This window comes from Buteo buteo, chromosome 11 (assembly GCF_964188355.1).
Source record: "Buteo buteo chromosome 11, bButBut1.hap1.1, whole genome shotgun sequence".
Taxonomy (NCBI): domain Eukaryota; kingdom Metazoa; phylum Chordata; class Aves; order Accipitriformes; family Accipitridae; genus Buteo; species Buteo buteo.
This window is the reverse complement of record NC_134181.1, coordinates 40,840,284-40,862,495: the sequence shown is the minus strand read 5'-3', so window position 1 is coordinate 40,862,495 and position 22,212 is coordinate 40,840,284. Positions and strand designations below refer to the sequence as shown.

At 47.2% G+C, this 22,212-nt stretch overlaps 2 protein-coding genes across 8 annotated transcripts in view; one reads left to right on the top strand and one right to left on the bottom strand.

Annotated features, from left to right (window-relative positions):
* The first annotated feature begins 1,048 nt into the window (after positions 1-1,048).
* On the top strand, positions 1,049-3,863 carry PEBP1 (phosphatidylethanolamine binding protein 1). The gene is made up of 4 exons (XM_075041823.1): positions 1,049-1,226; positions 1,629-1,738; positions 2,335-2,435; positions 2,921-3,863. The coding sequence occupies exons 1-4, from the start codon at positions 1,092-1,094 to the stop codon at positions 3,136-3,138; spliced, it is 564 nt and encodes a 187-aa protein (XP_074897924.1). The 5' UTR covers positions 1,049-1,091; the 3' UTR covers positions 3,139-3,863.
* A 1,377-nt stretch (positions 3,864-5,240) lies between these two features.
* The window catches only part of TAOK3 (TAO kinase 3), a 94,799-nt gene continuing 77,827 nt past the window's right edge, over positions 5,241-22,212 (bottom strand). For all 7 annotated transcript variants that reach the window (XM_075041796.1, XM_075041795.1, XM_075041794.1 and 4 more), the window contains 8 exons: positions 21,984-22,118; positions 13,619-13,855; positions 12,860-12,988; positions 11,655-11,858; positions 8,679-8,918; positions 7,485-7,697; positions 6,849-7,031; positions 5,241-6,704 (listed from right to left, as the gene is read on the bottom strand). In XM_075041796.1, coding sequence (XP_074897897.1) covers positions 6,543-6,704; positions 6,849-7,031; positions 7,485-7,697; positions 8,679-8,918; positions 11,655-11,858; positions 12,860-12,988; positions 13,619-13,855; positions 21,984-22,118 — 1,503 coding nt within the window. In that variant the 3' untranslated portion in view covers positions 5,241-6,542. The remainder of the gene's footprint in view (positions 6,705-6,848; positions 7,032-7,484; positions 7,698-8,678; positions 8,919-11,654; positions 11,859-12,859; positions 12,989-13,618; positions 13,856-21,983; positions 22,119-22,212) is intronic.

Genomic DNA, 22,212 nt, shown 5'->3' with positions numbered 1-22,212 from the left:
GAAGCCGGTTTCCCTGCCCGGGCAGGCAGGCACTGACCTGGGGTGCAGTCCAAGGATCGGGAACGTTTAACGCAAGGAGGATGGTGTTTCCAGACGGCAAAACTAAGTGAAGGTAGTAAGCAAACCCCCTGCCACCCAGAGGATCTTCCATAATTCAACCACTTAGAGACACCCCAAAAGCAGCGGGAGCGGGAAGAACAGTGATAAATGACTACAAACGGTGCCACAAACTGTATGATTCTTGGCTAAGGGCAAAACCAAAATGAAAAAACCCCAGGCAGCAGCATAAACCAAAGCTGGAAAGAAGCAGACCACAGACCGAAGAGGGACTGGCAGGAGGAAGCAGGTGGAAGGGGTAAAGGATGAGCTTCTCCACAGCTGGATGGGTCCCAAGGAAACAGGCAACAAACAGAAAGGCACTAGTGCTTTCGGTTTCTTTAAAGGCATTCCCTCGGATTCCCCTGGGTGAACATAACAAAAGCACAGCCAGTGTGCTGTTCAATGTCTGCAGCAGATGTGTTATGAGAAATTGTCCCAATGACAGGTTTTTCTTGCTGACTGATGCCAAGTAGACCCAACGGTCCTGCATTGTCCACCATTGCAGACAGCAACTTCCATGCTGGTTTGTTGTATGCAGTAATACATAGATTACTTCTCTGCGTAACCCCGCAAAAAGGGCCGTAAAGCACGCAGGTATCCTCAGGTTCCTCCAGGACACCTTACCGCTTGGGAAAGGCGCAACACGGCCAGCTCTCCAGCAGCTACTGCACATTGGGCTAGGGCTCCCATGGAGCAGAGCAGCGAGATCCACGGGGCTGGCCCCTGGCACGTAAATTATAACCTAATTAACGTCAGGGCCAAGGCCGTTAAGCAGGGGCAGGGCTGCTGCTTTAGGTAATGGCTCTGCTTCTGCGCCCCGTCGGCCGCGGCCCCCCCGCTTGGGGGCGCCCCAACGGCTGGAGCGGGGGAAAGGCTAGCGGCGCGCCGCCGCCAATGAGAGCGGGGCGTGGCGGCGCCTCCGCCAATGGGAGCGGGGGGGCGGGGATTGGGCGGCGCGGTGGCGGTGCGCGGAGCGGAGGGGAGCAGCAGCCATGCCGGTGGACCTGGGGCTGTGGAGCGGGCCGCTGAGCCTCACCGAGGTGGAGCAGAAGCCGGCGCACCCGCTGCGTGTCAAGTATGGCTCCGTGGAGATAGACGAGCTGGGCAAGGTGCTCACGCCCACTCAGGTGAGCAGGGCTCGGCCCCGCGTTCCCGGGGAGGGGGGGGGGGGTGTGTGTCGCACGGGGGCGCGGCAAAATGGCGGGAGGCGGCCGGGCCTCTTGCGCCTTCGCTCCGGCAGCTCCCATCGGAGCCTCGCCGGGTGCGTGGGGGGGAGAGAGGTGCCCCGCTTTCCTGTCGACTTTTGTGCGGGGGCGGCGCGGTCAGGCCTGGCTCCGTGCTGCGGGAGAGGTCCCGGCGGCTCCCGTGGGCTGGGCGTGAGCTGGCGCTGAACGGCCTTGAACTCGTTCGGGTGCTGCTGGCTGCGCCGGTCACGCGTGGCCTCCGTGTGCAGTGCAAGCTGGCTGGCGCAGGCTGCGTGGTGCGGGCAGGAGGGCTGGCCGGTTGGGCTAAGGCTGTCGTCTCTCCAGGTCCAGCATCGCCCCACCAGCATCGAGTGGGATGGCTGTGATCCGCAGAAGCTTTACACCCTGGTTCTCACAGACCCAGATGCTCCCAGCAGGAAGGACCCAAAGTTCAGGTAATGGGCACGGGCAGCTCCCTATCTCGCCTGGGGAAAAGGGAGCATCTCTCTTGATCTGAGCAGAGGCTTAGAAGGAGATCAGGAATGTGCTCTGCTTAAGGTGCAGCAGTGAGAAACAGTGCCCTTGCATCTCTCCTTGAGACAGGGACAGCATGGGGAGGAGCAGCTGCTTTTGCCAGGGGTGGTTGAAGGTCTGCTGTTGCTTGGAGAAGCACAGCATTAGCTGCCTGCTCTAATTTGGCACATGTGTGAGTTGGAATTAGGTCTGTCAGTACTAGCAGCGGAGTCTTAAACCTGGGACCAGCTCACCTTTCTCAAATCAGGCTCAGAAGCATGTGGAATACCCACTCTTAGAGGTCAGGCTCTGGGAAACCCAGGCAGGATGACAGAGCTGGTTTTGACAGGCTCTGCTGCCTGAAGGAGGCAGTACCTGCTCTAGGACTGGTGCTCTTTGGGTTTGGCAAAGCAGGAGTGGCAGCTGTTAGCTTCAGTTACCCTATACTGACAGCCTGACAGAAAAGCAGCAGCTCGGAGTAATGAAGGATCTTAGCTGAGGCTGTGATGCAGTCTGATTGTTTTTTGCCTTCTTCCAGGGAATGGCATCACTTCTTGGTGACCAACATGAAAGGCAACAATGTGGGGAGTGGGACTGTGCTGTCAGATTACGTCGGCTCTGGACCTCCCAAGGGAACAGGTCGGTACCTGGCTGCAGCAGTTCCCACATTCTGAGCACAGCCGTGCCGCATGGATCAAATGCGGTGCGCAGGGGAGGGTGGGGAGGCCTGCAGAAAACTGGCTGCCTGCTTGGCGTGTGCTGCATGGCTGGGCAAACGCTGTCCTGTGCTGTGGAAACGGACCATGCGGGACTGCCTGCAGCTGCTTGTAGCCATGGCCAGCGCGGACACGTCCCTTTGTTGGATGGCAGGCTTGCGCTGTCCTGCCTGCAGTTTGTAGGCAGTGTTGCTTGGTGAGGGGGAGCACTAGCTCAGGCAGGACATGAGCTATTTAAGCCTATCTAGTACATCTTCTCTAAGCTCCTTTAGCTCCATCATACTTACCCTTCTGATCCTGGGGAATGCACGTGTCCGTTTCCCTGCGTTCCTGGGGTCACTTCAAAGCAAACCTTAAACCCGGGAACTGCAGGTGACTGGCACTTGTAATGCTGTCTCCTTCCCACAGGGCTGCATCGCTATGTGTGGCTGGTGTATGAGCAGCCGAAGCAGCTGACCTGCAACGAGCCCATCCTCTCTAATCGCTCTGGTGACAAACGAGGGAAGTTCAAGGTGGCTTCTTTCCGCAGCAAGTATGAGTTGGGGGTGCCGGTGGCTGGCACTTGCTACCAGGCAGAGTGGGATGACTATGTGCCAAAGCTCTACGAGCAGCTGTCAGGGAAGTAGGGCGAGGGGCCCTGAAGAAGCACTGTGCAGCATGCTCTGCGCCCCTGGAGACCAAGCTGGTCAAAGCACATCGCTGTAGTTTTGTTTGATTAGTGAGTTAAACCCAACTGCTCCTGTGCTGACTGCTGGAACTGTAACCCTGTCACTGTCCCTGGCCTGAACCTGCTTCTGCGTCAGTGTGGTCCAGACCTGTGCTGGGCTTCAGCCGATTCCTGTAGGTACAGGTAATCGCTAGCTAGATGAGCTTCTGACAAGGTGTCCCTCTAAGGGCCACCCCCTCCAAGCTGACCTGCTTAAGGGAAACCAAACCCTCTGTGAATTAGTGTCACTCAGTGTTTCTACTATACTGAAATGGTATTATGTGGCAGCGGTGTGGGTACAGAACCACTTCTGGGTTGGTGCTGGCAGCGTAGCCTCCCCTTTCCAGGAGAGGAAATGGCAGTCTAAGGGAAACTACTGTTCTTTTGGTTTTGTTTTGGTTTTTTTTGTTTTTGTTATTTTTACCCTCAAGTATTTGGCCAGTGCCTCCACTTCACTGAAGTGAACCACTAAAACAGTGAAGGCATAGCTGGTAGGAGGAGGCAGGGAAGCTGGTTTATAGCACTACCTTCTGTTCTCTGTTGCCCCTCAAAGCTGAGAGACCACTGTCATTTTGTTCAAGTTCTGTTGTGACCTGATGTTAACGTGCTGTTTGCTCACAGTGCAATTAAAAACTTACCACGGTGGATGGTGTGGTTGTCTTCTTGGGGGACGAGGGCAGTGCTTACAGGAGCAGGTCGCTGTCAACAGGTTCCTTTCCTCCTGATGTAGAGAGGCTGGACCCTCTGGCAGGAGCTCCACCTTCCTGGCAGTGCCACCTGAAATAAGCGCTGATGCTGGAGGAACGCAGCTCAAAGCAGTCACTGTCTTTCCAACAGCCTACCTTGTGCCAACTTAAGTCTACTCGCCTTGAGGTGCAGCTCGCCTTCACAGTAAAGGCTTATGGCAAACAGAGTGCTGGCAGGCTGGCTTTAGAAATTCAGAGAGGACACTTCTTTTTCCAGGGTGTTTCTGAAGCCACCATCTCAGCAGCAGCAGGGTGATTTACCCCCTGAAAACCTCCTGTCCCCTGTTAGAACCTTGACATTCCTTGCAGCTGATGGGGCAGCCTGTGCTCACAGCTCTGTCCTGTGCCTTGGCCAGCTGTGGGGGAGCAGAGCCAGCTGTTAACGAGCCCTTCCACCCTGGAACGAGCCTCCTTGTGGCTGAGGGAGCCCAGTGCCTTTAGCCCATGTTTGGTAGCTGGCAGAGGTGCCTGTCCCACGGGATCTCCCATGCATGGTGCTCCCTGGAGGCCTCCTCCTTTCCACCCAGCAGGTGCTGTGCTGCAGGAACTCACACTGCCACAGCTGAAGCCCGATTGCAGATTTCAGCTCCTGTGAGAAGCACCACCAGCTTTACTGACCTGAAGCCATTTCCCAGCCAAGCTGCAGGGTCCCAGTTGTTTTCCTGATCCTCCAACAGCTTGCAGTGAGGCCTGGTGGTGTCTCCTAAGCACTTAAAGCAGAAAATGAACTTTTGGTCCGGTCTGACATCTTTAAAAAGTTAAAAAAGAGGAAGCCAATGTAATTCTACTTCATGGAACGAGAAGCATTCCCCCTTTTCTAAACTGCTGCTTTTCTCAAAGATCTGCACCCAAGTGATCAGAGAAACAGGTATCAAAAACCTCAACATGCTGCGTCAGGGCCCTGTAAAAATCAGCATGACGCTGTAATGACCAAGACCCACAAGATGAAACGCATCAGGTGGGTGGAGACATGCTTGAGAACAGCCATACTTCACCAGGCTCAGCAAGGGCTGATCCACCTTGGGCTGGAAGTGCGACATAAAGAATAAGCCGCAATCCATTAGCCTAAAAACCTCCACTGTCAAGAAAACCAGGTTTAGAACAAAGCCCCAGAGGTTCCTCCAGCCCTCACAGGGCTGGAGGGACATCTCACCCCTTGCGTGTCCACAAGAGGTGCGCTGGTGGGAGTGCAGTGGGTCACCTCCCCTGTTCCCACCTTCAGACTGTGCCAGGGACAGGCCACGAGCCGCTCTTGCCACAATGAGACAGCGAGGCATTGTGATGAACACTTTTATTTACAAATATAATTAAAAGCTCTGACAGTTATTCATGCTCTTCCTTGGAACCTGAAAAATGTTTTTGTTGTTTTGTTGTTTTTTTTTGTTGTTTTTTGTTTTTTGGTTTTTTTTTTTTTTTTAAAGTGCATGCAAAAGAAGTAAAGCCTTTTTTTTTTATCTTTTTATTGTAAGAAAATACACAGTTTGAAAGTGTGAATAATGCAATATTTATGACCAAGATCATGGGGTTGGGGGTGGACTTGGGGGAGGAACAACAAAAAAAAAAAAAAAAGAAAGAAAAAAAAGGGCTGGGGATGATCTAACAGACAGTGTTGAACTCCAAGTACTGAACTGGAGAGTGGGCGGGGTGGCTGGGAGCAGGAGGGAAGGGGGGAAAGAAGTAAAAAAATTTTTGATCAGAGAAACAGTTAAAATACAATATGAAAATAAGTAAAAGCTCTCCTTAAATTCCTTCTATACACAAAATACACGATTTGACAAAGCCCAATTTGTGCTACTGGGATCCTGTGGGCTCATTTAAGTGTATTCACATTCTCTGCGACAGCAGAAAATGATTATGATACAATCAAGAATATGCCGAGGACCGAGGTCTCATCCCCGCCTCGCCTGGCATGGTTCTTCTAAAAATCACCAGATCTTCGCCCCGCCCCTCCCCACCCCCAAAAAAGTAATAATATGTCACCACTGATATGTACATCACGATTAAGTTTTTTTTCTGTAAAATGTATCAAATTTCTCAATCTTTAATAAAATTTTTTATTATTTAATTATTCCTGATGAATAAATACCAAAAAAATAAAAATAAAATAAAATTATGCAGCAGCTAGTTAAGGTAAGGCTGCGGATTTAGTCTCTCTCCCCCTGGGTTTGTATATATCTTTTGATTATTATTTTTTTTTTTTGCTTGTACTTTCATTGATTGGTGGTAAAATGAGTGATTGCTCAAAAGCAACATACATCCACTTTTTTTTTTTTCCATTAAAATTGTCTCCAAAGTTTTCACTGAAACATTTTTAATCATTGCACAGAGACATCAATACTGTGACATACTATGGAAAAGACCGCCAGGAGCTGTCCTGCACCGGGACTTGACACAGGGGGAAAGGGGGCCCCTGATGGAGTAAGAATATACAGGCACTAGTCCGACACGATGTCAGTAAGAGAGACAGAAAGAGAGAGAGCACGCCCGTTAACATGGGGAATGTTGGTTTTGCAAGTTTCATCATTGTTTTGTTTGCTTTTTGTCTTTTTTTGTTTTTAAATGGCAAAGAAATTTAATCTCATCTATAGTCCTCCTTGGGATATTCTAATGTGACCAAATTCCCAAAGCCCATTCGCAAGCTCTCCATGTCAAACGTTTCAATCTCTCGCTCCTGCCTTTCCAACAGAAACTTTATCCTCTCGCTGCGTTCCTTCTGGAGGGCGGCTAGCTCCTCTTCGATCTGAAAGAAGCACAGTCAGCAGCCCCTTAGCAGAGCATGACCGCCCCGGGTATGGCAGCTCCCGACGCACGGTGCCAGCCCCGTGTCCGAGGCGAGATCGACACGTCTAACCGGGTACCCCCTGGCAGCCCACCCAAAACGTACCTTTTGTTCAAGATGTGCCCTGCGCAGCGACACCCGTTGCTCCAGCTTCTGGAGTTCTCTTTCGTGCTGTGCTTCTGTCTGCATCTTAATTTTGCTCTGGTATGCGTTGAGCAGCTCCATCTCCTGCTGGAGTTGCAGTCTCAGGGCTTGGCATTCTGCTTCTTGGGCCTCATCCAGCCGTAGCTGTAAGATCATTGGGAAAACAACATTCAAGCCTCCACTAGTAACTTCTCTGCTCCGACGCTAGCAACACACCGCTCTTCCTTCTCAAAGCTGGGGAGCCTCTGGTGTTGGTGGCAGAATGAGAAAGCAGGAAGGGCTTCATGAACAGCTGCTTCCCCACTGACACAGAGGCAGAAGCCTCAGAGAAGATCCAATTCTAAACCCCAGCATGCGAGGGGCAGCGGGGAAAGGATGCGTGTTCTGGGGGATGCTTATTACAAGAGGGAAAGTACGACCTGACGCGTTATTTAAAACAGTTGTTAAAAACACAGCCGCATCGCTCACCATCCGGCGGCTAGGACGGGAAGAACACGATATGCTGCAAGGACTGATGGCCCAACTGTACCCCAACTCCACGCACCTTGGTCAGAGACCCCCTGCCCAGGGACAGGAGGTGCTGGATGCTGCACCTACCGCTTGTGAGGCCATCATCTCGTTGATGCTCTGCTCATACTGCTCTGCCAGGATGGCGAGCTTCCTTGTCTGCTCATCCTTCAGACTCTTCAAAATTGTCTTGTGCTCACTCTTTGGAGTTACTTCCAGCTGGTGATTCTTCAGTGCTTTGTACTGCTTAGTTTGCACTTTGCATGTGTCCTGGAACTGCTTTTTGATCTGCATTTCCATAGCCTGCCAAGGAAGGAATGATGTGAGGAGCATGAAGAGCTTTGGGAATGGAAAGGTTGTAGTACATCCAAATGGGCAGGTTGGTGAGAGACAGCCACAGTTCTCCTGTGCTCTGCGCTGTCTCCTGCCCCTGCACGCGGGTTGAGCAGGGTGTACTCCACACACACAGCCACCTAACCAGCGGCATCAACTCAGGCTCTCCTTCAGCACTGACCACAGGCCTGGGCTGGGAACAGGATCCACTAAGCCCTCCTCAGCCCAGAACATCTCATCTCCTACCCCTGCTTCCTGCAGGTCGCCCAGCCCCTCACCCCGCCCCCTGCCTCCCAAAAAGCATTTGCTTTTTCAAGGCCTCCCATTTTGCTACTTCACCAAGGCCTCCACAAAATGCCTCCCCCATCTCAACCATGCGCTACATGGAGACCATAGATCCGAGAACTGGCGACGGTGTGACAAAGCGAATAAAGGCGACGTGCCTTTTTGGACGTTCAGAGAAGGAACAGAAATCTCCCACAGCAAGCAGGTCAGAGGTTTCTAATCAACCTGCAGCCAAACTGGGACAGAGCACAGCACTCAGCACACCCATGTTCTCTCTCTCCGTTGACTTTGAAAGTGAGGAAGCATCACCCAACCCCTTTCCATATCAAGGTTTATAGGCTGACACCAGCAAGGGCCTAAAGAAGCACAGCTCATCAGAAGCAAATTCTGTAATACTTTGCTAAGGACTAGCCTATTTTTACCCAGCAGCCTCAATTAGCATGGCACTTAAAAATTCCTCAGTAAGCTCTTTGCTATAATAGCCTACAACTTTCTTATACCAGAGCAGCCCTGCGCAAAGGAAAGGGAGGCAAGGGAGAGCACACAGTGCTGGTGGAGAACAGCGGTTCTGCAGCATGGATGCTGCACAGAGGAGGCAGCGAGCGCACAGCCCAGCCTGCCTGGCAGGACAGAGTTTGGAAGAGGAGGAAGGAAAGCTTCCAGCACCTTCAGGTTCTTTGGTTGCTGCCGGAGCTCCATGAAATGCTTCCTGTGCAGCTCCCGCTCTCGCCGCTTGTTGTATTCCAGCTGGTTCTCAAGCTCAGTCTGGTGCTGCAGCCGGATCAGGTCCATTCGCAGCTTCTGCAGTGTGTGCAGCTGTCTGTATTCCAGCTCACGCGTCGACTCGTCGTGCCGGATCAGCATGGCGTGCTCCATTTCCTTCTGGGTCCGCTTCTTGTTTAACTCCTGCACAAGAAGACAGCAGAGCACAAGACAAAAGCTGAGGAGTGATTCTCTCTGCCCTGAGACGCAGTAGAGTTTGTGAGGCTGGGTGTTTTGGTCACTTGTCTAGGCAACATCAAGGACTTCCACGTACCGCAGGGAAACACAAACCCAGCAGCACGATGGGAAGGCTAATAAAGCAGCCACCTAGCATCCATCCATCCATCCCCCTGTAACCTGCTCCTCTGGCAGCTCCTGGATCACCCAGGGAGTCTCCAGCAGGTGGCACTGGGTCCACACGCAAACCCTCTGTGACTGCCGAGAATCACGGAAGTTATAATAAATGCATCCTGGGGTGCTCAGAGCTGGGGTGACTGACAGAATCAGGGGCTCTTATTTGTCTGTTTTAAATTACCCTGAGCCCCTGCTAGGCACTGGGAGTTGAGGCTTCTCTCATATCACTTATACTAGAATGGCCAAAGCAGAGGCAAACAGCTCCAACACACACACCCGATAAGAAAAAGAATTTCATCTACCATTGTGTGTACAGGTGGCTTTTGGCCCCAGGCACAGCCCGTTTAAAATGAGGATACAGCCCAAGCCTCACACAATTTTGCAATGTGCACATCAGAGTTCCTGCACATGGTGCCCTGCAGTCTAGGAAAACCTTCACTGAGTTGCAAGCCAAGGAAGAGGAAGATACCGGATTCTCTCCCCGATTACTGCCAGTATTTCTGGCTCAGGGTATCAGCAACAACTTGTGGAGCATGGAGCTGAATCCAGCTCAGTCAAGCAGTGATTACAGCTGTACCCCTTGCTGATATTTGGTGACCTTCACAGATGGTCTGCTGGTACATCTCAGTTTCAGCTCTCAGGTTTACAAACTCATCACTGTGCTTCATGCTAGACTAAGACAGGCACAGTGGGAGCTGCCTCGCACTATGCACACGCACAGTGCCCAGCACAGGGAGGGCCCAGTGTTGGCTCAGTCTAACAAGTTTCTGCAGTAAAAGCAAAAAAATCTAATTATTTTGAGTTGTTGCTTGCATGCTGTAATCCTGTTTTAATTCTCAACATCAGCACCTGCAAACAGGCACTTCAGCCCCTCTGGCTATTACAACTGTGACAGGTTTAAGCTAGGAGGATGGGGAAGGAAACAGGGCCAGGTCTTGCCTCTGCATTCTTGGCCATAAGGATGTTGCACATGTTTACATTTAAGCAAAATTTGCACCTTGACAGCCAAGATAAAAAATTAGATCTGCTGGTGTGCTCAATCATTTCCCACTTGCACAAAGGCAGGTAGCGCACTGAACAGGCACTATGTCAGCCCATACAGTGAGCTGTGGCACTTGTGCCTTCATCTTAGGACAGGACAGCCAGCCTCTCTAGTGCCCATTCCACACCTGATTTCAGTTCACAGAGCATGAACAAACAGAGGCACTCCACTTCTCTCAAACACTTTCCCACTTGAAAAAAAGAACCTCTGTGGTTACTTAAAATATCAAGACAAAAACATTTTGGAAGTGTTACTTACTTCAGGTGTCTGATCCAGTGAATTTGAACCAGTTAGTAGGGATGTTATTTTCAGGAAATAAACACATCATTCTGAAAATTAGGTCTCTCAAGAGCTTAAATGCAGGAGCTCAGAGGAGTGTTTCCTAGTTAAAATACCATGCTAGGTAACTGAACTCTGTTCTCATCCCTGCCACAGAGCTTATATGCTGTGATAAGGGTGCCCAAATCTGATTTTTCAGCCATTCATTTTCAGGGTGTCCAAGTTGAGATGTCTGGATGTGATCTGCAAAGCAGCTGAGCAGCCCCAGGCACATCTGAAGTCAAGGGCAGCAAAGCTCCAAACAGGTGAAATATAGAGCAATGCTAAATATGCCAGAAAATTTGATGGTAGCAGACTAAGTACATGATTATTAGAAATTTTTGACCACTCACTCTCATCTTTACTAAAATACCTTCTCATCTGATAGTCTTTATCAAAAAATAACATTGATGAAGAATTCAGATACTATAGTGATGAGCGCAGAAAAATCTACAAGTAATAATTCTTTCTCCAAAGTGGTATTTGACTACAGGCAGCCTGGAAGGCAAGGGTTAATAACTAATGAGAAAAAGCAAGATGTTAAATAGCTTCTCATTAACAAACTATTGCCCATTCTGTGCATTAACTTGAGCAGAGCCCAGTGGAAAAGCAACATCTGCTTACTTGTAGACAACCAGAATGCAGACACAAGAAAGGACTGAATTTTTGGCATTTCTTACATTTGTAGCATTTCATTCTGCAACCTTAATACTGTTCTTTTAAGGTTATTACTGGTTTATTACACATATTTCAACTGCATGAGTTTTCTTTAGCCAACAAGTAGAACTCCTCACATGATGATGCCCTTTCAGCCGTCTCACAGGTGGCCCTGGCACTCAACATGGCACAAACTGCCCTGTGCTGCAAAAGCAGCCCAGCAGGATCCCCCAAAATCTAATGCCCAGGAGCTCAGATGACACATCTTACACAGAGTGGGTGGCCTACATAATGTTTCCATCTGCAAATCAACAATGCCACCCCTCCTCAGTTAATAAAAGCATCCACATCTGTGTGGAAAACTATTTCCCCAAACATGTTTCCTACATTTTTCTCAGCTCTGTTTAGCAACTGGAAACATGAAGATCTAATGTCAGCAAACTGTTTTACAAATGTGAAGCTAAAACAGTTACAGAAACACTTGGGAAAGGAAGTGAAGAGTGCCATACTTCCCGAATGTTCTGCTGCTCCATCTCGTGCCTCTTGATCATTGTTTTTCTTTTGAAGAAACGGCAGTTTTTGTCGTAGTAGAGTCTCTGCTGGCTGAGAAGATGGGCCTCCTCTTCAGCCTGTGTGTGCTGCAGGTTCTCTTTATGTTTGGATATTCTTTCTTGCTTCTCTTTCTTCGGCGTGCTGTGGTCCTCATTCATTTCCTGCATACATACAGGGTCAAAACCAAGACTTCCCTTAGGATTACAGTGACACAGGACTTGGAGGACCTTCAGTCACTGGTGGCTATTCTGCCATTCAGTTCACAAAAGGACACCAAAATCCTGACTACAACACCAGGTACCAGCAGAACCAGACTCGTCACCTGCCATGACCGGCCCTACTGCCTCTTGTTGTATTATGACTCACCAAGTGGAGAAGGAAAAAGTGGCCATTAAACACAAACATCTCAGGGGGCTAAACAGCACAGCAATGAAAAGACAGTAACACACCACTGCAAGGGATGCTCTGGCTGTTCAGGAAAGAGACTGGGTCAAACCCTTTGGCTCCCTTCCCAGCTCTGCACCTGTTTTACAACGGAGTCCAGCTTGGGCTTAAGTTTCATTTCAACAAGACTCATGCTCGATTCTCTATCAAATCAGATACCTAACAGAGCTTCTTGCTATTCATTTTCTCACCTTGACATTCTTAACAGCAAATGATTTTTGTGATGTGGTGGGGACACTGTACTTAAGTAATGCAATTTGGAATAGATAAGCTATATACTAAGTTACTTCTTTTTCTAATTCATATAAGTGATCACAGGGCTTTTAGTCAAGTGACATCTAAATGGCTGCTCTGATTACTTCCAGCTTGAGCAAAATAAAAAAAAAACAAAAAACCAACCCCCAAAATAAAACAAACCCGATGAGGAAAAAGGGGAAGACGACTTCTCTGCGAAGTCCCATTTTCCCTCATCACCATTGGTTTCAAAGATTCTGCTCTTACAGCAAATTGTGAAGGCACCTCTAGTACCCTTACAGATTATTCTAGAAATGCTGCCAGATGCTCCCAGTTCCTGAAAGTTTACTTGCTGAGAATCTACATGTGCTTCCAAGCATAACAGTATCCCTTAAACCCCTGGGCTGGCCCAGTTTTGTCAAAACGAAAGTCTAGTTCGTGTTCATTCCACACCCCTTCGGCCCTGAAAATGATGGTTTCTTGCCTCTTTAATCTTTTCCTTGCAAAGCTTGTATTGTTTCTTCTGACTTTCTAAAAAGGTCGCCAGGTCTTTCTTTTGCTGAGCCAAAATCTGTTGCTGGAATTTCTTTTCATCTGCTGCAGCTGCCTTTGCCTGCAAAGCACAAAGGAAAAAAAAAAGAAAGAAAAAACCCAAAGGGTGAGGGAACAGGTACTGAATCCAGCACAAATCAGTCTCCTGTTGTGTGTTTTTCGGTCTGTCATTCTGCCATCGCTGTGCTAGACAAAGCCATGAGTATTCCACCACATGAAAGCTGCTTGCACAAAAACCCCATAATGCTCACATACCTTTAAGGGTTTCCTCATGCTTCTTACCTCTCTTACCAAAACCACCCCAGAGGGTAAAACCCCACTAATTTACCGTATGGATTAACGTGTTGATTTTTAAACAGACTGAGTAACAGCAGCAAGCTTTTGTCATTCCCTCAGCCATGAGGCAGAAGCTTCCTCCAAGGTCTCCACAGAGTTTGTCAGTCTCTTTTAGCCAGCTGTCACTAGCTACAGCATTGGTCGATGCCAATGGAGCGCCCATCACCCAGAAGGTTGACTTCTGGCTGGGAAGCTATTTCGCAAAACTAGCCAGGGCAGCTCCGGACAGTAACCGCACAGTGCACTTAAGAACATGGGGTTTAAGCAGTACTTCCACAGCCTTCTCTTAGAGGTCTGGTACACACCTCTCCCTCCAATCTTGATGTACAGCTAGGGAGCCTGTAACTCTACTCACCTCTTTCTCCATCACAGCCACTTGCTTCTTGGCCAGCTTCTCCAGCTCAATGGACGAGTTGTTGGCATGCGTCTCCACCTCCTTCTGCAGCTTGAGGCGGTGCTCGTCCATCTCGGCCTTCAACTTGTTTTCCAGGGCGATCAGCTGCTTCTGGTGCTGGCGCCGCATCCGCTTATATCCTGACATCTGTTCCCGCAACTCGTTCTCCTGCTCATGCTCATGGATCTGTCTTGTAACCTGATGTCAGGAAAAGGGGAAGAAGTGCTACATGGCCGCCTTCACAGACAAGCTGTCTCCATGTTAGCTGCTTACCTGTAAACCAGACCCTACTCTTATAAATCAACTTTCAGGGAATGCTGTTGCAGGTTTCAGAGGGTGCTGCTGTTTAATGTAAAAAATGAGGTCATAAGGTTTCTCTCTCCTGATTTTTACCCCCCATCTTTTCCTGAGAATTTTATGTGCATTTTCAGTAACACAGCCATGTTACGAATAAAGGAAACAGCAGGTTACTAATCACTCCATGAAACACTAGAGGAGATCTGGAAACAAAGGTGGCTGCTGGACAACCTTCTTCAGACACAGGACTCAAATCTTGAGGGTGACATGGACTTATAAGATGGCAGCCATTTTAAGAACACACACACCCCCCCCAACCCACCCATTCTTTCCTTCCTCCTCAAGTCACCACAGTTCCAATTCAGTCCCTCAATACCTACTTCCTGCGACAAGTAGCCTCCTTCAAAATTTCTTCTTAAAATTTGAGAGTATGGCAAGACTGAGCTCATTCCCTACCAGAACTGAAAGTTTTCTAACAAGGGAACGCTGTTCTGGAACTGTGTGCTCTTAACAAGATTGATCAGATGGTCTAAGCAGATTTTAAACTCTGCTCAGCTGAAACAAACTCACAAGTTCCACATTCATTTCCATGCCCAAGTGTATCCATGTGAAAGGAAAAAAAACCCGCCAGTAAGTTGTGCCAAAAATTTTCAGAAGAAAATGCGAATGGTAATGCTTCCATTTCAAAAGAAGAAAAGTGTCCAAGGCTGATTTTTTTTTTTTTTTTTTTTAAAATACAGTCCCAGGAACTTCACATATAAAGATCTACTGATCTTTTATATGACAGTCCTGGGAGCCAAAAGCTAGAGCCCTTAGTACATGTGTAGAGCTGCAGTCCCTGATTCTGTACAAGGAGACCTCTCCTTTCACACTTAACAAGTATGAAGCAAAGAGCTCAGCCCTTTGATGGTGATCATTGAAGCTTTATGAACCAACAGTCCTTCCTGCAGTCTGCAAGAGCCCAGCCTTCCTGATGCATTTCTGACAGCAGCCAAGAGAAAGAACTGGCACCTACTACAGTACTGCTGTCATTTGAAGGCTATTTTTCAGAGATCTTCAAAGTAAGTTCAGACGTAGGATGGGATGCACCTACAGACCTGAGAAGGCTCAAGTTCAACAGAAGATGAGCAGCTGCTTTACCGAGCAGCAAACCAAGGCCACTTGCTGGCAGCCCTGTGCTTCAGGACTAGTAGCTGATAGCAAGCAGTGATCAAGTAAGAGCTCCAAAATCAACAAGCAAGTTTAACACCATAACTGATGTATCACCCAAGGCAGACAGCATGCTGCCACCTGTCTCAGCTCAAATGACTACCAACACTTGGAAGGAGTGTGAAGAGGAGGTTAGGAAGAGCCTTCCAAAGCCTTCACCTTGAAATAGATTAACAACAATTTACAGTAAATAGTTACCAACCAAGAAAATGATAGCCAGAGTGCCAGAACAGAAACAAGAAGTGAAAGGATGAAGCGACTGAAGTGGACAGCCTCTGTCTTCCCCCATCCCTTCCAAAGACAACCCCAGAGAGAAAAGGAAACATCTGATCGCAAAGAAAACAAAGAACTAGCCTGACTACAGTGCTGTGTCAGACTCCATTACCAAGAAGTGATGATGGTGGGTTTTCCACATTAGTGAAGTCAAACATCAACTACAAGGTAAGCGATGATGCATAAATCACATCCTCCTTGTACGAGGAATTTTGGGATGTTATTTTGAAGTTGGCTGGATTAAATATACACTTACACCTCAGCAATTGGTGTAACATAGCAGCCTTCAAATGCTTGAGGCTAGGTAATGAAATAGATCTAAGCCAGATACCAGGAATATGTGAGACTGCAGAAATGACTACAGAAACACAAACACAGTATTAGTCCTCTGTATTGCTATAGTTCAAAAAGCCTTTTTTTTTTTTCTTTTTTAAAGTGTAACAATGACAGCCATACTTCGCGGAAGTTGGTAAGCATTTGAAGGAATTTGCACATTTCAGTCAAGTTCAGCAGGAATAAGATCTCTGACAGAAGCTTCCAGGTAATGAAAGTTCCTCTGAGAAGTCATCCAAGTTAATTTTAAGGGACAGATGTCAGGTAAGACAGGCAGACCCCCAACATTTCACATATGCCATTTACCATGTTAAATGACATATGACTTGGAGAGAACACACTTGGTCAGGGACTTGCGGAGACACAGAGATAAGTACCATGCAGCAGTACAAGATCTTCCTGGATGTGCTATTTTTGAGGCCCGGCCTTTTTGTGAGCAGTGGGACGTTCTGCACGGCACACTCCGTTCCAAGAAGTTGGCAGAATGAAGCAAACAGCAAGAGTATAAGAAAAAATGGATCTAAGAATCCACTAGCAACGTTCCCAGTTTCCCCTTCGGTCTAATCTCTAATGAGATTTAGAATATGCACTTGTTTTATTTACAGCAAAAATGAACTTTTATCCTTTTTTTTTTTTTGCTGCTCCTGTGCACACCATTTCCAGTTTTGCTCAGCTTGTCTCTCTAATGACAAGAATTCCATCTCTGAAAGATTTCACATTAGGTCTGGGATATTTATCCTCAACAATAGGATGCAATTACTAATTATAACACTAGCTGATAAAGCCTTTTAGTCACAGCAGCATATGAGACATTAAAAAGTCAGAGGAAAACAAAAGAAGCATTTCATTCCTGAAGACAAGAGAGAAGGAGAACAGTAGATTTGGTGGACATCTCATGGATTTAATGTCTGCATACAGCATGCTTGTGCTAAAGACCTAATTTATCACCATAATTTCTAATCAAGACCAACACTCTTCAGAACTCCGTCTTTGAAGACAAGGTCTCCAAATGGTGATCTCAGGGAATGGATGAAATTGGAAGAAATTAATATTAGTTACTGAATATGACCAGTTAGTACCAGAGAAGTTCTTCAGACTAAGCATGTCAACACATGAATGAATAAAGGATTATGGTTTTAAAGATTAAGCCCCTAATGAATGAACAGTTCGAGAAACCATTTTAAAAAGAAAATTTGGGGAAGTTCCAGTAATCACCTTTCTGGTGTTCTTAGACAAAGGCACTTGGAACTTTATGAAGTACTTGACAAACATAATCCCATAGATTATTATGGGGAAAAAAGATAACTGAATTGCTCATTGCAAAATTTGTTCTCCACATAACCAGAAAATGTCAGGATTCTTTAAAGCAGAAAACGGCAGTTTCCTGAAGCTCTATCTGCAGCATGCAATAATCAAGCAGATCATCAGGAGAACCAAAAAAACTGTCTAAAACAGAACAGCTTTTATTAAGGTATGACATTTTCTCAGTTTCTTATCTCTCTGTATCTTTGGCACACACAGAACTGAGAGATGTCTTTTCCAACCTACTCCCACAGGCAGTTCACTTGCCATAAAAATCCAAACTTTCCCTCTTTCACCCCTCCAGGATTTTTGCTTTACGTAAGGAAGTTGGACTCAACTTCTCCTCCAAACCAGCAGCTCTTTAGAGTTCCCTTTTCCACATTGTTTAACCAAGATACTGAATGCTCTCCTAAAGGACGGTTATTCTCACCTCACAATAACCAAAGAAAATACTGAGCTCCTCCTTGCTGGACAAAGCAGGGTACCAAGCAAGACACTGCTGGCAGCCTCTCACAGCAAGAAAAGAACTTTTGAGATAAGAAAGAACAAGTTTGGTATTTTTAGAGCAAAGATCTATAAAGGCAGCAGCCAGATGAGTCTGTTAAGAGAAACTCAACCATCTGGAATAAAATGTCATTGCTTCAGCAGAAGAGGGTGGAAGGGAACAGCCATCATGTAAATGTACCTGGTTTTGGAGTCAGACTGCCCTGATGTCCTTTTAATGGCCACATCCAGAGAAGCCTGCTCACACATAGCTAGGCATTTCGCTTTGCAGACCCTGGATGAGATCACATCATTCTTTCGCTGGCATTTGGATTTCAAAGACAACGCCAAGGCCTTCAATAAGAGTCCACACTGTCTGATCTTTCTATGAAATTTTAACTATTAAATCATTTCATCTGAAAACTGTAAAAGCAGCTATCAAGGAAATGCATGAGGTGGTGGGGAGTTAAGAGGTCAAGCATGAAAGACATCCAGAAAAGCAGATCGATGCATCTCTGCACATATTTAAAAAACACCTTTCACTTGAAAATGCTGACAGATGTAGTCTTATCAACATGCAGAAGCTCTACCATTCTTTTTAAACAGCAGCTTTCTGAGCTTCAAGACTTAGATTTCTAGTTGTAACTTTTAATTTATGGATCACTGATAGTCTGCAAAATAATATGGAGATGTAGTAGGTACCTGATCGCCATTTCAGATAGTAACTTCCACTGCAACAGCAGAAATATGCAGTGTATTTTCCACCACTGTTCCAAAGTGATGGTTACTGTTGCCACAAGAGTGTCATGAAAAAAAAAAAAGGGAGGGTTAGGGGAGGTTGGTCTCCACAATGACCAAAGGGAAAGGTGGCCCAGGAAAGAGTGACTATTAAAATTGCTGCTTGAATTATGACCAAAGGTAAGCTCCTTCAGCTTTCTGAACGACATCTGCTCCTTTTTTTTTTTTTTTTTTTTAACCTTAGTATCAAAGCATCACTGAAAGACTAGAAAGGTATATTCACAGCCTGTTTGTTTGTGGACAGCCCATTTCACTATTTTATCTGGAAGTTTGTCCAATTTCCTTCTTATTCACGTGATGCTTTTGCAGAGCAACTGGACAGGGCCATTAAAATGATGCTTAAAATCACTGGGACATCTGGAGCGTAGAGCTGTCTAATGTAGTTCTCCTGTCACCCCTGCACTTGCTGAAGCTACCTGAGCTTGTTTTTAGAAAGAGATCCAACTTCCAAGTTAGGAGCATCCTTTTAGAAATGCCAGTCTTCCCTCCATCTGCAATATCCTGATCTAAGGGTGAATAACAAGGACCTGAGGGCCCAAGACCCTGGACCCCACCAGCAGGAACAGCTGTGAAGCAACAGCCTCCGGCAGCCAGACTCGGTGCTTTTCTTCTATAATGCTGCCCTGCTCTCATGTTGGGGGGCAGTGTTCAGCAAATCCCACAAGCAGAAGTTTTTACACCCAAATATCATCCCGTATTATTGAATTTGGGGTCAGAACTCCCATTTTCTGATTCTCTGCAATACAGGCCACCTGATGCTCTCAACTGCATAATCCTTCTGCGCCCAGGAAGCGGTACCCAGCTGCTGAGACACCAACTGATGGTCAGCAGCAACGATGTAGGGAACCAAAGTGTGCTGGTTTTTTTAGTTTTTAATACTGTGGGATCAATTTCTGGTTTCACACTATGAATTCCAGACATGTTTAGGTCATTCTCAGCATATCAGCTACATGGCTGACCTTGCCCTCCCCACAGATATTTAAGCAGGAAGTCAAGGGGGCAGGCGTGAGAGTCTTCCTTTGGCCAGAAGAGCAGCAGCATTCAGCACCATTACCCACTGACATCATCCAGCCACTGAGCAGTGATCGAATGCACAGTGATAAAAAAAAAAAAGCGTGCTGACAGCCACACCAGCACTTCAAACCCAAGCACGTATGCTGGCATTCTTCATGTTCTGTGCAATAGGTTTCAGCTTAGCCTTTTTTTTTTTTCCCCCTAGACTTCCATTTTGGAACATGAAGAGGTGGGAATGAAAGATTATTAAAGGGAAAGCCTATCACAAGGTTAACTGAAATTAAATGAAATATTTCTGTTGTAAACACAGGGAAACTTCTTCCCCACCACATAACCTCAGAACCTAAGGACACAATAACACCTCCTGTAGCACCAAGGAGGTGCTTTGGGAACTTCCCTCTATACTGGGAAGGGGATATGTGTGCATATGATGGGGACAACAAAGCTTTTGCATGACACATACTTCCATGTGCTTTTCCAAAGGCCTGCTGGCTAACATAGTGAGCTAATGGGTGGGACTTCCCTCTCCCCCAAAAGATACTGTGCTGTGCATGTACTGCTTACCTTACATGTGCACCCTAAGCCCTCCCAGCATGAGCCCAGACACACTCCACACCAGAGCATGTTCCACAGAAAGCCAAAAAAAAAAAAAGTTCTCCAAAAAAGCCTACCATCTTCTCCACCCAGTATTAATTTTATCATCATTTGGTCACTGAAGCAGAAAGATTTAGCAAATCCAAGTGACTAAGGAATTAAGGGAGACAGACTCCCAGCCCCACAGGAGGCTGCCATGGGATTTAGGAGCAACCTTGGGACATTAGCTGTCTTCCTCAGAGCTTAGAGGTCTGGGAAGATCTCACAGTCCATACCTTCATACCAATATCTTTCATCAGCTCCCAAGGGGGCCTTGCCCCCTTCAAGCCACCCAAGTAGCCCAAGGATGACCTATTGAAGGAAGACAGGAGTTATGGACTCTGCTGCTGAAGGCAGGACAAGAAGGTGCAGCAGCTTTCCACAGGCAGTAAAAGAATATTAATATATTCAACACACATACCTATTTATCAATCAAATTGTATATACGTTTGGAGTATGATACTTGAGTCATTCATCATTGCTTCCTTCCAGCCAACCTAACTGGATCCTACTTTTATTTGCTCAGTGCAGGCAATAGTGTTGGCACTATACTGGGTGCATGCACACACACATACACATACAAAAGAGAAAAAAAAAAAAAATCACAAGCCAGAGGGTATCCAGGAGACCAGAGATCCTGCCTGTGTCAGGTGTGCTGCATGAAGTCCTCCAATGCACACATTTCTAGGTCACTCTTTAAATTTGGGGAGGGGGGGGGCAGGTAGGGAAGGGGGAGCAGGGGACACTGGCCTGGGGAGCACTCAGGCTATGGCCACCCAGAAGTACACCTGCAAAAGATGGAACTCAGATGCTCCCCTCAAATGTCAGCCCATGAAGCATCTGTCCAGAAGTCTGAATGCCACAGCATCATTTTGGATTTTAACAGCAGCAGCAGCAACCACCACACAGAAAAATTTTGGCTACTGGCACTGCTGCTGCTTTTTCCCTCCACTCACAACCTTTAGCTGTGGTCACACACACACACACACAGTCTGTCTAGTGCATCTAGAAATGGGAAACAATTCAGGGGATCAAGAAATGGTGGTATAGAAGGAAAAATCCCACCGTTCAGGCAGGGTAAAACAAGAAGGGGAGGGCTCACTGGTGTAATTTTGGGGTTGGTCTAGGATGATGTCATAGCACTGAGCAAGTGCCATGGCCAACAGTGGGTACTTTCTAATGCTCCCTGTCCATCTGACCTCTAATACCATCGGGCTGAAATATTTAAGATTACATTTATTCTAGCTTTAAAAGGCCATTTTTCACTCCTTTCCGCCAAAAAGGTTGCTACCGACTGCAGCCTGTGCGGATGCAAGGTGGGGGAGGCGGCACGACAACTAACTCTTCCAGCACACACCCCTTTCCCTACTACAAAGGCATCCACAGCAATCACATTTGCAATAGTACAAATCTTGATGGATTCATCCCATCCCCCTCCTCTTTGTAAGCCCACAGCCCGCTGTAAGCCCTCTCCGTTATCGCAACCCAGCAATCCTTCCTAGGGATCAAGCTGAAAAATGCAGTCACGGTACAGTTGCTTGAAATAAATGAATGAATGAAAAAAAAAAAAACCAGCCAGCAGCTCAGCCGGGAAGCAGCAATCTTATTGTTTCAAAACCCATCTGCATCTCCATAGCATTTAAGCATATTTCACACGAGCACGTAAACACACTTTATGCACATGCAAATAAACATATTAATAAAAGAGATAGGTGGAAAAGGGAGGGGGTGGAATCTGAGATGATATTAACTTCACCCAGGAAAGTGGCTTATCTCACATATACTGGAAATAGACACAGAAATTAAACATATTCTGCATTTTACATCTCACACACACAGAGCTAAAATATCTTTCGGTGCAATATCTAGTTGCTATGCCAACAACAACAACAACAGAAAAATTAGGAGAGAAAAAAAAAAAAATCCCTGACCCCTTTGCAGAGGGAGAGGGGATGAGAGGAGGTGGGGTGGGGTGGCTGCTTACCAAAGATGCTGATTTGATTGTGGCAAAGCGCTCTCGGTTCCGGTAGTGGAGGGCCTGATTCTGCACTGACTGGGTAGGCCGCACCTCAGGCCTGCGATCCCTGTGGCCCACCTCATCCCTTATAAATACATGATCCTGCAGAAATGGATAAAAACAAGGAGAAAGTCCGGCTGTGCTCTTCCCGCGGCGGCTGCCTCTCTCTCACCCCTCTGTCTGCACAAGCGCCGCT